The sequence below is a fragment of the Spermophilus citellus genome (assembly GCF_964194105.1).
Source record: "Spermophilus citellus genome assembly, chromosome: 2".
Lineage (NCBI taxonomy): Eukaryota > Metazoa > Chordata > Mammalia > Rodentia > Sciuridae > Spermophilus > Spermophilus citellus.
In genome coordinates, this window is record NC_138183.1 from 151,742,486 (window position 1) to 151,758,590 (window position 16,105).

Genomic DNA, 16,105 nt, shown 5'->3' on the forward strand with positions numbered 1-16,105 from the left:
TCCCATCCACCTTAATCTGCATATCAAGGGGCAAACAAGTGATTAGGACTTTACTTCTCAATCTAATGGGGACAGTGTCCCTGTGTCCTGATGTGAGGTGGAGTCTGGCCTTCTCCCTCTGCTTCCTGACCTAGCTGCTGCTACTTGGCACAGAACTGAAGGGGTTCCCAGCTCTTTTCTGGAGCACTGAGAACTCTCATTGCTTTTCCCCTTTCCCAAGCCTTGATTCCAGAAATCCCTAGACCTGAGCTCCTGGGCGGGAATCAGCTAGTGATCATTGTGGGGATTGTCTGTGCCACTCTCCTGCTGTTCCCTGTTTTGATATTGATTGTGAAGAGGACCCACTGGAATAAGAGGTACAGGGCTTTTCCTCTTGGGTTGGGAGGCTGGGGATGCAGGACTGCCTCTAACTCAATATGGAAATGAAGTGATAGGACCCAACCTGTGCCATTCTCAAAGGAGTAGGTATTTTCATAGAATCAAATGATTGTCACATTAGATTTCATCATAGATGGCTCTATTCCTTTGCTCACCTGAAAAGATTTGGACATCCTACATTATCCTCACTGGTGTTATACAGAGGTTACAAACTCCCTTACAAATGGAGGTCTAAGTGGAGCATAATTTCGAACATAAATCTTGGCTGGGGTTATGGTTCAGTGGTAGAGCACTTGCCTACCATGCTGGATTCTGTCCTTAGCACTACAAAGAAAAAAAAATGCATATAAATCTGTGCAAGAACTGTATCATTCACTATTTGAGAAGAAGGATTCTTATATCATCCCCACTATACACTTCATATTGAAGTTTAGATCTTGAGCATTGCCAATGGTATTATTTAAAGAACTATATTCTAATTCTGAGAGGTTGTTTTTGAATGGATGACCCTAGGTTCTAAATAAATTATTGTCAAATGTGTTTTTAAAGGCCTGAATTTTATCAGAAATTCTCCCAGGGTCACAGATATACCCACATGCTCTACTGTGGATGCTAGAGTTTCATTGACTGTAGGCAGGTTCGTGTCCCTCAGTTTACCCAACTGGAATATGTTGGTAGGGCAAGTTTATTCTCTTGTTGAAATCATATCAGTGAGAAAGGGCCCTGCAAAGACCAAGTAATGCTGACTTTTTAAAAAAGTTTAATACTGGAATCAAACCAAGAACCTGGCACATGCTAGGCAAGTGTGCTACCACCAGACCCATAATGCTGACTTTTGAGTGACCTTTCCCAATAGAATTTGGATTCTACAGAAATTACATGTGCCTGCTAAGTTTGAAATCCCCAGGTCTCTCTGGTTTGGCTTGGAACTTGGTTGACCTCTCTGAAGGTCTTTCCTCTGGGTAGCTGGGAACATAGAACCAAGAGCTACACATGTGGGTTTCACTATCAGCTTAATTCACCCTCATCAGTTTCCCTCAAGATGAAGGGCAGTATTTCTCTGTCTAGTAGTTTATTTTAATGAAATATTAAAACTGATCTGCTGAGATTTGTGCATAAATATGAGTGCTACAGCTGGGTGCAGTAGCACATATGTGTAATTCCAGTGGCTCTGGAGGCTGAGGTAGGAGGACCACAAGTTCAAGGTGCCTCAGCAAATTAGCGAGGCCCTAAGCAACATAGACTCTGTCTCAAAATAAAAAATGAAAAAGAAAAAGGCTGGGGATGTGCCTCAGAGGTTAAGCACCCCTGGATTTAATCCCCAGTACCAGAAAAAAAATTGTCTAGTTAACCAGTGTCTTTCCAAACTTAGGCTATAGTGGCATCTGTTTAAAGGACAGAAAACATCTAAGAGTTTAGGCCCAAGACAAATATTTATAGACTGACATTTTTAGTTTTCATTGTCTGGACTGCAGATATTATTTCTTTTAACAATCCAGAAATTTCAAAAAGGGCTGGGAATGTGGCTCAGTGGTTAAATGCACCCCCCCAAAAAAAAGCACTGCAACATTGTTTATAAATGAAAAGTTGGGATCATCATTACTGTCTATCAGAAAGGCAAGGCAATGATTCAGTGAATGGTAACAGTGGTAGGGTCTTTAAGACAAAGGAAATGCATAAATATAGACATTTCCAACTGTCTATATTTATGCATTATTCGATTCATTTTACATTGAGAATATAAAACTTTACAATCAGATGTGATTGAAAAATTTCCACTTTGAAACAGATATATATGGTTTATTTTCTAGCTTATACCTGATTTTTCTTTTCTTTTAAAATCTCTGCCTCAGGCCAAAACAATAAAAGAAGTACATTTAGTGGCAGTTGCAGAAGGCAAATGGTCAAGAGATCTGAGATGAGTGGCCAGGCTCACAGCCAGGGTGAAGTGCCCTCAGGGAGAGGCTAGAAGTCTTTGGAACAGGGATCTTGCCTAGCGTGTGCTGCCCCCTGCTGGTTCAGATACATTTTCCTGGTCCTAAGAAATGCCCAAAGGATGATTAAAGTCGAGCAGATAAAGTTGAATGGTTCCTTCTCTATTCATTTACTCAAAATTGCATCTCCCATTAGGGACAGAAAGTGGTTGGAGTGATAATAGAGAAGGTGAAGCTGATTTTCAGCCCAAACCATCTCCAGAATGATTTATTTTTCTTTTTTAAAAAATAATTTCAATTGTAGATGGACACAATGCCTTTATTTTATTTATTTTTATGTGGTATTGAGGATGGAACCCAGCGCTTCACATGTGCTAGGCAAGCACTCTTCCACTGAGCCACAACCCCAGACCCCAGAACAGTTTCTTGCTCTCCAGTAAGAGATGCCCTGAGTATAGGAGTCTGGAGAGAATGGTTCTTCTGTCAGAGTCTCTTTCCTCACAAGGCAGTGTGGGGTGGGATTGGGGGGGGTGGGCTCTCATGTAGGCATGCATGAATTAATGGTGTTCACTGGTTAATTCCATGTGCTTTTCACATGCCTTGCAGTTCACTAAATTCTACAGCCTTTGTTAAAAGCCTGGAGAACATGGAGAAGGCCAATCCAGAGGTAAGAGAATTCTGCCTTTTGTTCTCTGAAAGGGACTTGGGTGCATGTGTGTCCAGCATGAAATACTGGGGTTGATACAGGGTGTCCTTATCATTGTCATTCCCCTGGGAACCATGTATTATCCTTTGTGTGTCTCAGCTCACAGGCCAGTGCTTGCACACAGCAGCAACTCAGGAAGGCCCTATCACTGCAAAAGGGGTGGTTGAAGAGTGATGGGACTGGGCAGGCTGGGCCAGACCAGTCCTGGATGGCAGGTGCTGGTAGCAGGCTGAGGAAGGGGCACTGGACTTGGACTCAGAAACCAGCACCACCTCCCAGAACCACCTCAGCAAGTTGAGGATGAGGATGAAGATAATCTGCCCTGCCTCCTCCTCCGTGTCATTGTAAGGCTCAAATAAAATGATAGGCAGCTGAACCTGGTGGTGCATGTCTGTAATCCCAGTGACTCGGGAGGCTGAGGCAGGAGGATAGTGAGTTTGAGCCCAGCCTCAGCAATTTACTGAGACTCTGCCTCAATCAATTAATAAAACGGGCTGGGGGGTATAATTCAGTGGTAAAGAGCCCCTCAGTTCAATCCCTAATACCAAAAAAAAAAGTGCTTCATAATACATGAAGCATTGAGTAAGTATGAGGGGTAATTATGATACATTTAGTAGTTGAGGAGTTAATGGTTAAGATGAAGTATTCAGGAACCTTTAGAAAAAGAGGACCAACAAGAACATCCCCCTCCATACTGGTCTGTAACAGAGTTATAAACAGGGACTGAGAGCCAGGTGCAGTGGTGCAAGCCTGTAATCTCAGTGGCAGTGGCTTGGGAGGCTATGGCAGGAGAATCACAAGTTCAAAGCCAGCCTTAGCAATGTCGAGGTGCTAAGCAACTCAGGGAGACCCTGTCTCTAAATAAAATACAAAATAGGGCTGGGGATGTGGTTCAGTGTTCGAGTGCCCCTGAGTTCAATCCCTGGAAGCAAAACAAACAAAACAAAAATGAGTGACTGAGAAATGGATTGATAGCTCTGAATTTCTATTCTCTCTTCTTTTTTCTCCTCCTCCCTTCCTCTCTCCTTTCCTTTTCTCTAACTTTTAGAAACTCTTTGAATAGTTACCTTTCTGTCTTTTGTGCTAGTTTTGTCCCAAGAGGACTTTTTCCCAACATGGTGCAGCAGCCTCTAGAAGCCCAGAATTTGTCATTGGATGATATTGTTTTTCCAAACAGTGACAGGACTGTGAATCACTAAGTGCCACCGCCTCACAGATGTGAGATTCAGTGAGGGCTGTTCCTGCCATATAAACCCTCCAAGATGATGACGATTAGCTGCTAATCAATGCCATCCTGCTATGACTCTAATTAGAAAGAAATGTCCACAGAATACAAGTAATTTAGCAAGATAAGGGGTCCCTGCTGCTAACTCCATGCCCAGTGAAGCGAAGAATCTCAACCCTTTGCTGCTGAGTGCTTTTAAGCCTGAAGGCTGAATTATGGTTCTTGATGATCATTCTCTGGCTCTCAGTAACCCTCTGAACTTACGCATTTGGATGGCTGATGCCCTGTGAATGGGAGTGGGTGGACTTATTCCTGGATATGAGATTTGCTTGATTTTTAGGAATTTTTTTACACTTTTTTCTCCCTCTAGAAACATGTTTACTCCTCTATAACTACACAGGAAGTGAGGGAGGAAGAAGAACCAAGTGGGAAATCAGAGGCCACCTACATGACCATGGTGAGGATGGTTCTGGGCCACAGAAGGGGCTGGGAAGGGTACGGCAACTGTGGGTGGCAGATGTGTGACTAGATCACCCAGGGAGGCTGTTTGCTGAGGTCAGAGATTTTTCTAAGTAGTAGGAAGTCAGAGAAAATAAACTCTGCTGGATAAAAGTGACTTGTCAAACTTGTCTTCGTACCCAATTTTGAGGATTAAAGTCATCACTAGAGGTGACAAGTGACTTCACTGGGAGCAGGGAGAGGTCTTCGCCTCATTAGCACAGCCCTGATTAAATAAGACCTAATAAAGAGAGTGTGTTAGGATCCTTGGACAAGTATTACACTAAAAGGGATTATTTTTTTCTGTCAAAAGGCCAAAGTAGAGTCCTTTGACCCTTGGAGTTTTCAATTCTGTGCCTTCTTAATGCTTTTGCCTATTCCGCTGGCATGCAGTCTGCATGCTGAATTTCAGAGAATAGCATGGAGTCTGATTCCTACTTTTTCTTGGCTCAGACTTCTGTGGCTCTGCAGTGAATAGGGGTAGGGACAAAAGGAGTCAGCTGGCAATAACTTGATGCTATTTGTAGACTAATTATAGGCACCTGGCCCATGAAGGAGCAGTGTTCTGCTGGGGTCAGAAAGGCTGGCTTCCTGTACTATGGAATGACGGGTTGTGTTTGTTCTTGTCATTCCGTCCAGAGGACACATGACTCCCAGCTGACTGCAGCAGAGAAAATGTGAGATCAGGGGAGTGTGAGGTCAGGGACCTGGCCTGGTTCCACCAAGTGAAACATGAGTCCTGCTCTGAAGTTGCTGTTGAATAGACTCATTTTTTTTTCCTACCTCCTTCCCCGTTATTGCCATGTGATGCTCCAGTAACTGGTCGGGCCTCCCTGGCCTTCACAGACCTGCTGATGTGGCTACGGCTGGGTGTGTCACCCACTAGGGTGTTGCAGAAGGTCTTAAGGTGGAGATGATGTAAGTGTGACAATGCTGTCATGGCTGCCTTCCCCACGTATCACAACTGCTGTGGGGACAGCACGTCTCCTTGAAACACATCTAATAGAGGGTGGGTGAGGAGAGGCCAGGGCCACAAACTCAGAGGCCTTCAAGTTAATTGAGAACATTCTGTGCCAAACTAAATAAGCCTGTGGATGAATTCTGGATTGCAGGACACTTGGATGAGACCTCAAGTGCAGAGGTGTTCTCTATAGAGAGCAAGAGTACAGAAACTCTGATTTTTTTTTCTACCAGGGATTGAACCCAGGGGGCGCTCTACCACTGAGCTAAATCCCCAGCCCTTATTTTTTTTTTTTTTTTTAAATTTTGAGCTAGGGTCTCGCTAAGTTACTGAGCCTGGCCTTGAATGTGCTTCCTCCTGCCTCAGTCTCCTGAGTTTTTTTTTAAAGTGTTTTAGGTGGACACCATGTCTTTATTTTCCATTTATGTGGTGCTGAGGATCGAACCCAGGGCCTCATGCATGCTAGGTGAACGCTCTACCACTAAGCCACACCCCCAGCCCAATCTCCTGAGTTTTTGAGATTACTGACATGCACAATTATGTATGACTAAGAACTTTTGATTTTTGTTGTTGTTGGCTTCAATTAAATTTACTTAAATGTATAGTTATTTCTCTGTATCTATGTTTTCTTCATCCATGGATTCAACCAACAATGGACTGAAAGTATTTGGGGAAAAGTTGCCAACGGATTTTCTTGTCACTATTCCCTAGACAATACAGCATAACACTAATTTACATAGTATTTCCATTACATTAAGTATTATAAGTAATCTGGAGATGATTTGAAGTGAACAGGAGGATGGATGTAGGTTATATGTAAATACTACAACTCCTTTTATATGAGGGAGTTGAGTATCCCTGGATTTTGGTATCTGTGGATTCTTGGAACAGATCTCCCATAGATTCCCAGCACCATGCTGATCTCCCTTTCTAAAACGGGACACAAAGTGGTTCAGATCACAAGCTTTGGAGCTGGGCACACCTGGCTCCAGCTCCTGACTCTTAGCAGCAAGATGTTAACTTAGAGGCAGGTCATTTAGCCTCTCTGAACCTCAATTTCCTTATCCTTAAAATGGAAATAATAATTCCTACCTTCCCAGGGGTGAGGACCAAATAGGACAATGCATGTGAAATTCAGTACAGGGCCAGGCACATGAAAACAGCTTTCCTTCCTTCCTTCCTTCCTTCCTTCCTTCCTTCCTTCCTTCCTTCCTTCCTTCCTTCCTTCATTTTTTCCCCCCTGTCCTGGGGACTGAACCCAGGGTCTCACACATACTAGACAAGTGCTCTAACACTGTCACTGAGCTGTTTTTCTAGCCCTGAACTACTTACAATGCTTTGCTTTTTTCTTCCCCCACAGCACCCAGTTTGGCCCTCTCTGAGGTCAGTTCCAGCTGGGGGAATTCCAAAACCAGAGCATGCTTTTTGAGAAGAAAGGAGAGTTTCCTTCAATTTAGCAGTGGCAGGGACTCTGTCCTCCCTCTGTGTTGCTGAGATACTGTACCAGTTGTTTCAGACCCCTGCCCTCCAGGTATCCTTGGCTTTCATCAAAGGGCTGAAGATGGAGGGTTTGGAGCCTGGCAGAAGGACTGAACAGCTCTGGAGGAGCAGGCTCTGCTGAGGGGAGGGAGAGAATGAACTTGGCTGGCTAGAAGGGCCCAGAGGAAGTTGGCTGAGGCACTGTGGTGGCCTCAAGCACTCCATCGGATCAGACTCTTCATATGGACAATGTGCTTTGTGATTGAGCTACTGAGAAGAATCACAATGATAAAAACCAATGCAAATGATTCCATCAATAAATGATGCCTAACTAAACATGGTTTGTGAAAATCATTCATTCTTATGCCCTGCCTGAGGGGTAAGTGGAGTTTGGGTAAGGAATCCATAGTTTGGAACTCCTGGAACAACTGTAGCACCTGGAGGGAAGCCTCATGGTGACTCTGTGTGCTGGGCTGGTGTTGGTCCTGGGAACATACAGCAGGAACAGGTTGGAAGTGAGGTCTGAGCACAGATCGGGGATTTGAACCAGTGGTTCTTCCTTCCACCTGGGTATTAGCATTGGTCCTTGCAGGGCCTCACCATAGGCCTTCTAATTCCTCATGGAGTGTCTTTTTTTTTTTTTTTTTTTTTTTTTTTTTTTGGTACAGTGGAGTGAACCCAGGGGTGTTCAATCACTGAGCTACATCCCCAGCCACTCCCCTTTTTATACATTTATTTATTTATTTTTATGTGGTGCTGAGGATTGAACCCAATGCCTCACATGTGCTAGGCAACCACTCTACCACTGAACTACAACTTCAGCCCCTCAGCCCTTTTTTTTGTATTTTATTTAGAGACAGGGTCTCACTGAGTTGCTTAGGGCCTCACTAACTTGCTGAGGCTGGCTTTGAACTCGTGATCCTCCTGCCTCAGCCTCCTGAGCCACTGGGATTGCAGGCGTGCACCACTGCGTTCAGCTTGTGTGTCTTTTTCAAAGGTGATGCTGTGGTAATGCCAAAATGGATAACCCCTGATTTAACTCTTGGTCTGAAATGTGATGTTTGAACACTTTTTGGTTACTATTGTAAGATTTGATAAGTTGGTCTTAAAAATCATTTGGTTCTGACCTCTGACTTCTGGTCTCTAGGGATCAGCCTGGACTCAGCCCCTGTCTCCTTTCCTCAGCTACCACAGGACTTTCCTCATTCTCTGCACCCCCTTTTCCCCACATTGAGCCATTCAGGGCCCAAATAAAAAAGAGATCTTTTCCGCATCTCTGATTTCTGATCCAGTCTCAAGCAGGGCTACAATTTTGAATGATTCCTCAAGCCCTCCAAGTATTGGGGACCTCTCATGGCATTATGAGCTCTTTCTTTTTTTACCAGTTTTTCTTGTTTAACCATGAAGAAGAGTCATTGAGAGTTTTCTTTTTGTTCTTGTTTAGCGACAGAGCTCTGTTTGCTCTAAATAAGGAGTATGTCAACATGTGTATAGAAGGTGCTATCCTGTCCAAGACATACCAGGGACACATATTGGCACTATAATTTGACTCTGGAAGGACTCTTCATAACCAGAGTGTTTATGGGGAAGAAGTGGTTTCATTTCTGGCCACCCTCCACATTTTTTTCTTTGGGTTAAGGAGCCCCTTTTATAAGGGGGGGGGCAGTAACTGGGGATTGAACTTGACCACTGAACCACATCTGCAGTCCTTTTTTGGTATCTTATCTAGAGACAGGGTCTCACTGAGTTGCTTAGTGCTTTGCTTTTTGCTGAGGCTGGCTTTGAACTCGTGATTTTCCTGCCTCAGCCTCCTGAGCCATTAAGGGGCCCTTTTCTACTTCCCTAAATGTATGCATTGGACAGTGGCCTTCAAGATACAGAATCACTGGAATAAGAGCTGGAGGGTGGGCTGGACAGCTTATCCACGGCATCCTCTCAGGGTACTTTGATTGTGGAAGTGTGAACACACCCAAATTTGAATTTGATTCCATTCTGGGTTCAGCAGTTTAGTCTGGGGAGGAGGAAGAGGAAACCTACCTCTCACAAACCTTCTTCTCATACCTAGGCATGAATTTGCTGCTGAGGGTGGAATCCATGGTTGTCAAATACCAACTTTGCTGAAAACTAAAACATTCCTGTAGGAGACCATGGAAAAGATTTACTTGTTCTCTTATGTCATTTTCTTACAAGGGACTGTCTATTAAATCCAGGAACATAAAGGTGGACGGTGTAGGGAGTAGGCTTCAAAGTCAAATGGTTTGGTTCAAATCTAGGTTCTGGCTCTTACTCGTCAATACTGCAAAGTTTTCTTAGATTCTCTGCAGATGCTTCTTGTCTGAGATGTGGTTACATCCATTATAAATTGAAATTATCATCAGTTGAAAATGCATTCAATATGCATAACCCACAGAATATCATAACGTAGCAACACTGGAAGATGAGTTGTTCTCCTTTGGGATCATGTGGCTGACTGGAAGCTGCAGCTTGCTGCCATTGCTCAGCACTGAGAGAGAGGATCTTACCACAGATTGCTAGCCTGAGAACAGATTGCAATTCAAAACTCAGAGTATGGTTTCTACCGAATGTATATTGCTTTTGCACCATTGAAAAGCTGAAAATCATAAACTGAACTATTGTAAATTGGGGACTGTACATGTAAATTTGGGACTGTAGGATTTTTTTCTCTCTCTCTTTTGCAATTACTAAATGAGATAGCTTAGACAACAATGCTGGTCTGAGCCCTCAGTTGGATTTATCTTTTCCAGCTCTTGCTATTCAGAAACGGGTTCTTTCTTTTTTAATGCCATGCTAGCCAGTCTGTGCCATTAATAACAAAATTGAGCAGAATGGATGACAATATCTTCTGGTGACTCAGTGCCCCTCTCCTGTTGATTTTTATTTCTAGGGGCAGGAAACAAACTCAGACACCCAAGTCCCTCTAACTCAAAGAGAGAGTTAGGAAGCTGAGCTTAGGCAAAGGGTTCAAGGGGTGACATTCTGAAGGGCAGGAAAACTGCTGGAAAGGGATCAAGCTGGGTCCCCTGGTGTAGGAGATCCTTCAGCAAGCGCTTTTGTTACTTGAATTTGCAGTATGTTAGGTCCCTAGAACACCAGATGCTCCCATATTTGAAGGTTTCCAGAAGCACACAGGTCCTTGCCAAGAGAAAGCCCGGGGGGGGGGGGGGGGGGGGGCGCCCATGAATAATGCAGGATCTAGCAGCTCCAGAATTTGGCTGTTGAAGGCTGGCGGCGCAAGCCTGTGATCCCAGCTACTTGGGAGCCTGAGGCAGGCAGATCCAGTGAGTTCTAGGCCAGAGAGGAAACAGAGTGAGACCCTGCCCCCTTAAAAAACAAAAACAACACCAAAAAAAATGAGCAACAAAACAAAAACCCTCAAACAAACAGAATGTTGCTACTGGAATTGGAAATAGCCAGCCTGTTCACTGGACTAGCAGATAGACTGTCCTTCTTCTTCTTCTTCTTTTTTTTTTTTTTTTTTTTAAAAAAACACTTATTCTTAAGTTTTAGGTAAACACAATATCTTTATTTTACATTTATGTGGTGCTGAGGATCGAACCCAGTGCCTCGTGCATGTTAGGCAAGCAATCTACCACTGAGCCACAACCCCAGCCCCCAGACAGTCCTTCTTTAGGACCCTGCCAACCCTTTGTCTCTCCCTGTTCCTTGTAACTCCACTCCTTTTCCCATTTTGGCTCCACAGTGTGCTCACATTTTCTACATTGGAAATTTCCTTTTGTGAAATACCAGCTCTGTGTGTGTGTGTGGTTAGAGGGGCCCATGCTGACACGGAATTAGTGGTTTCTGAGAGCTGAGGAGCCCTAGGCTGTAAGTTGCATTCCAACACAGACCAGTAAGCCTCTTCCTAAGTTGAAAGAAAGTTTCTCAGGACCACTGACCTTCTGACCAGCTGGTTTGCAGATGTGGTCTAGGCTTCTTTAAGGGAGGTCAGGCAATTCATGACCACTTCTGTAAAACCAGACTCTCAAAACATCTTTTTTTGTTTTTTTTTTTAATCAAAAATTAAAGGAACTCAGAGTTTCTCCCAAAGCTAAGACCTTACTTCTGTTTTGTCAGCACTGGTAATTTTCCTGTGCTGGAACTATGTTTCTGGCCTTCTGGGTTCGGGTGCTATCTTGTCTCCCCATCCATATATCCTCCCACTTTTATTTTATTTTTTAAATAAAATCTGCTTTATATATCTTGTCTATCCTGCATTTAAGCCTTTGCTCTTGGTGCATTCTTGCCTGAGCTGTCCTTTCCCTTCTTGCCTGCCCAAGTCTCCGTTCAAGTCCTGCCTGGGTGATCTCTTGAGTTTTTTGCACCTCCCTCGATATTTCTACACTTGATCAGATTTTTATCTTCTGTTGTCCTCTAATTGTTTCAGAGATGTGGCACTTTATCTTCTCTTGAGACCTTAAGCCCTTAGAGACCCTGCTTTAGGTGTTTTCTGTGACTCTTGCAGCCTCCGCCTCTACAAGGTACAATCCTTCTTGAATGGAAGTCCTAGGGAGTGGAGTGGAGCAGCCTGCAAAGGAAGCCTCTGGACCAGTTCCCCCACACCCTGGCTGGGTAGGGTCAGGCTGATGGAATTTCTGCCCTTTCCTGGGTCATGACATAGTCACTGCTCATTCTCTTTCTGCTCAGGGACCATCAGAGGCCCAGCCCATACTCAGAATGAAGTTGGAAAGTGAGTTGGGAAATAAATAGTGACAATACTCTTTGATCCTGTTAGCATGGCAACTCCTACAACACCAGGAGAACTTAGTTCTCTCCCTGCAGACAGGATTGCACTCATCATGATGTACTGTGCCTGAATTTGTACACTTATTTCCTTGTCTAGAAAGTGAGCACTCATGGGAAGCTGTTTCTCAGTCATTTCCAGGTTAACATTTTCTAGCCCAGTATTAAGCACATCGGGCCATTAAATAGGCATAGTAATCCCTTTTATCCCTGGTTTTGCTTTCTGCAGTTTCAATTAGCCACAGTTAACTGTGGTCTGAAAATATGAAATGGAAAATTCCAGAATAAACAATTCATAAGTTTTAAATTGAGTAGTGTGATGAAATTTTTTACTTTCCTGTTTCTTCCTAGGAAGCATACATGTGATTCCCTTGTCTATCAAATCCATGATGTGTATGTGACCTGTCCATCAGTTAATTAGTAGTTTTCTTGGGTAGCAGATCCACTGCCATGGAATTCACAGTGATTGTACATAGGGTTTGGTGTTATTCGTGGTTTCAGGCATCAGCAAGGGTCTTAGGACACATCTTCCACAGATAATGTGAGGCTACAATATTTGAACTTGTTGAATGAGTGACTTGATTTATAAATGAGTAAATGTACCCAGCGCTACACACAGGTGCACAGAAGAAAGAAGTAATGTGAAGATCAGGAATAGGTGAACTTGAAGCAGATTTTTTTTTTTTCAGCACCAGGGATTGAACCCAGGGGCACTCTACCACTCAGCTACATCTCTAGTCCTTTTTATTTTATTTTAATTCTGAGAGAGGGTCTTGCTAAGCTGTTGTGGCTGGCCTCAAGTTTGTGATCTTCCTGCTCAGGCTCCTGAGTCACTGGGATTACAGCTGTGTATCACCATGCCCTGCTGGAACAGATGTTTGAAGACAGACCATGAGCCTTCTGAGCAGGCAAGAGAGGAAGGGCATTCCTAGATAAGGAAAGTGCAAAGGCAAAGACAAGATGCTAGGTGCTGTGTATGCTGTGTACTTGGTATAGAAAGGCCTGAGATGCACCAGGGGTGGCAAAGAGAGGCGAGTGAAATGAATCCCTACCATGAACCCATGAGCAGACTGCTGTGTGCTCTGTAGATCAAGGATGTTGGCATTTAATCCCAGGCCTGTTCCTGTGTACTGTTCTCCATTCCTCAAGCCCCCAAGCCGAGCTTCACATTGAGCTATTTAATACTGGTTGAAAGTAGTGCTTCTCAAAATTTAACATGCTTAAGAATCACCTAGATCAACAAATGGGACTTACTCAAACTAAAAAGTTTTTTCTCAGCAAGAGAAACAATAAGAGAGGTAAATAGGGAGCCTACATCCTGGGAACAAATCTTTACTCCTCACACTTCAGATAGAGCCCTAATATCCAGAGTATACAAAGAACTCAAAAAATTAAGCAATAAGAAAACAAATAACCCAATCAACAAATGGGCCAAGGACCTGAACAGACACTTCTCAGAGGAGGACATACAATCAATCAACAAGTACATGAAAAAATGCTCAACATCACTAGCAGTCAGAGAAATGCAAATCAAAACCACCCTAAGATACCATCTCACTCCAGTAAGATTGGCAGCCATTATGAAGTCAAACAACAACAAATGCTGGCGAGGATGTGGGGAAAAGGGTACACTTGTACATTGCTGGTGGGACTGCAAATTGGTGCGGCCAATTAGGAAAGCAGTATGGAGATTCCTGGGAAAGCTGGGAATGGAACCACCATTTGACCCAGCTATTGCCCTTCTCGGACTATTCCCTGAAGTCCTTAAAAGAGCGTACTATAGGGATACTGCTACATCGATCGATGTTCATAGCAGCATAATTCACAATAGCTAGACTGTGGAACCAACTTAGATGCCCTTCAATAGATGAATGGATTAAAAAAATGTGGCATTTATACACAATGGAGTATTACTCAGCACTAAAAAATGACAAAATCATGGAATTTGCAGGGAAATGGATGGCATTAGAGCAGATTATTCTAAGTGAAGCTAGCCAATCCCTAAAAAACAAATGCCAAGTATAAGGAGAGCAACTGAAAACAGAGCAGGGAGGAAGAGCATGAGAAAAAGATTAACATTAAACAGGGACGAGAGGTGGGAGGGAAAGGGAGAGAGAAGGGAAATTGCATGGAAATGGAAGGTGACCCTCATTGTTATACAAAATTACATATAAGAGGATGTGAGGGGAAAGGGAAAAAAATCAAGGGAGAGAAATGAATTACAGTAGATGGGGTAGAGAGAGAAGATGGGAGGGGAGGGGAGGGGAGGGGGGATAGTAGAGGATAGGGAAGATAGCAGAATACAACAGTCATTAGTATGGCAATATGTAAAAATGTGGTTGTGTAACCGATGTAATTCTGCAATCTGTATACGGGGAAAAAATGGGAGTTCCATAACCCACTTGAATCAATGTATGAAATATGATATGTCAAGAGCTTTGTAATGTTTTGAACAACCAACAATAAAAAAAATAAATTAAAAAAAATACCAATAGCAAAAAAAAAAAAAAAAAAAAAAAAAAAAAGAATCACCTAGAACCAGGAGGGGCTGGGGATAAGGCCCTGGCTGCAATCACCGGGACCACCAAAAAAAAAAAAAAAAAAAAAAAAAAAAAAAAATCACCTGGAGATTTTGCTAAAAGGTGCAGATTCTATTCCTTAGGCCTGTGACTGTATTTTTAACAAGTTCCCAGGTGATGCTGATGATGCTGGCTAGGAATATACTTTGAGAAGTTAGACTCTAAGTCGAAAGTAAATTGGGAGGCTCTCTGGAGCCTTGACTAGACATTCCAAAGACAAAAGGAAAGGGCCCTCCTTTGGATTATTTGTAACACTGCTTTTCTCAGCAGGGTAGGTAATTGATTGTTGTCCAATAAAAGCTTCAGTGATAAATGGCACCAGGCAGAAATGCCAAAACCACAGAACTTCACTATCACCCCCCCACCTCCCGCCAAAGCCTATCTTTGATATTGGTGTCTTCATTCTGCAAAACACCTCTTTGAAATTTCTGCTTCCTCAGCTTTTGTTGGCTTCCAGGGAAGGCTTACTTTTTTGGAGCAAATGGGAATCTGGAGGCCCAAGTGGACTATGGAGGTGCTGAGACAGCTCTCTCCAATCTCCCCTAGACTTACCCTGCCAGGGCCATCACCTCTGATCTGATTTCTACTGACCCTTGGGGTCCTGGAGGGCTGAGTTGGATAAAGATTATTTGAATTCCGGATACTTAGTTTCTTTTAGCCAAATTCTGAATAGAAGTCTAAACACTTCTGGATCCATTTCTTGCCTCAGTTGCCTCCAAGACAGAAACTTCTGGACCTAAGTGTGATTTCAAATTGAGACAGGGAAGCAGATGGGCCTCACCGGCACCCTTGGCTGCTGTAAGAAAAAAGGAGGAAGCCGGCTACGTCAAACCAAAAATCTCTGGCAACAGGGCTAGGCTGAAAAGTGTCTGCGGCAGCGTGGATGGCGGTGCTGCAGACTGGGACTTGGCGGGACTGGCCTGAGCAGGAGCTGGGGCGCTGCATGTGCCAGTGGACCCTCTGGGCACACCTATGAGCTGCTGACAGTGGAGGAGACCTCGGGCCTTGAGGGGCAGTGGGGCCAGGGCTGCAACGCCACTGGAGGAGACTTTTCTCCCTGGGCTAAGTTCTCCTCTCTTCCCCTACAATTCCTCCCCTGGGCTTAGCACTCGGGGCGGGCGAGCCCTCCAGAGTCAGACCCTACTGAAGAGACAGGCATCTGGGGACGGTCTGTGCATGGTCCAGGCTTGGCCAAGCACAGAGAGCGCCTAGATCTTCTACCTCTCTGCTTCCTGGCAGCTCTCCCTCCAAGCCGTGCCCTCCTTTGCTCCTTCCCTGCCTAGAACAGCTTCAGGGGTCTGGCTAGATTTCACTTTCTCCATGATGTCTATTTTCTCCTATTCAGTCTCCAAATTCATTCATTCTTTCAGGCGTGCCCCTGTGTAGTCAGTCACCCCTGTTTATTGATTGTCTACTCTCTGCCAGGCACTGTGCAGGACTCCCACATCCATCTCCACTTTCTGCCCCTTAGCACCTCTGTTTACATAAATCTGCAGAGGCTGATTGCTTCATCTGTCCCCCCACCCACCCACCTAGTCTTTTCCCTGTCTCTCTCTTTTAAAATATTTTTAATTGTAGATGGCC

General features: G+C 44.0%; 1 protein-coding gene across 1 annotated transcript in view; it reads left to right on the plus strand.

Annotated features, from left to right (window-relative positions):
• JAML (junction adhesion molecule like) overlaps nt 1-7,517 on the plus strand; it is a 27,627-nt gene extending 20,110 nt beyond the window's left edge. Inside the window, exons 9-13 of the mRNA XM_081278596.1 lie at nt 221-356; nt 2,919-2,979; nt 4,614-4,700; nt 5,381-5,659; nt 7,063-7,517. Of these exons, the coding sequence (XP_081134722.1) occupies nt 221-356; nt 2,919-2,979; nt 4,614-4,700; nt 5,381-5,422 (326 nt within the window). The 3' untranslated portion in view covers nt 5,423-5,659; nt 7,063-7,517. The remainder of the gene's footprint in view (nt 1-220; nt 357-2,918; nt 2,980-4,613; nt 4,701-5,380; nt 5,660-7,062) is intronic.
• Nucleotides 7,518-16,105: the final 8,588 nt, after the last annotated feature.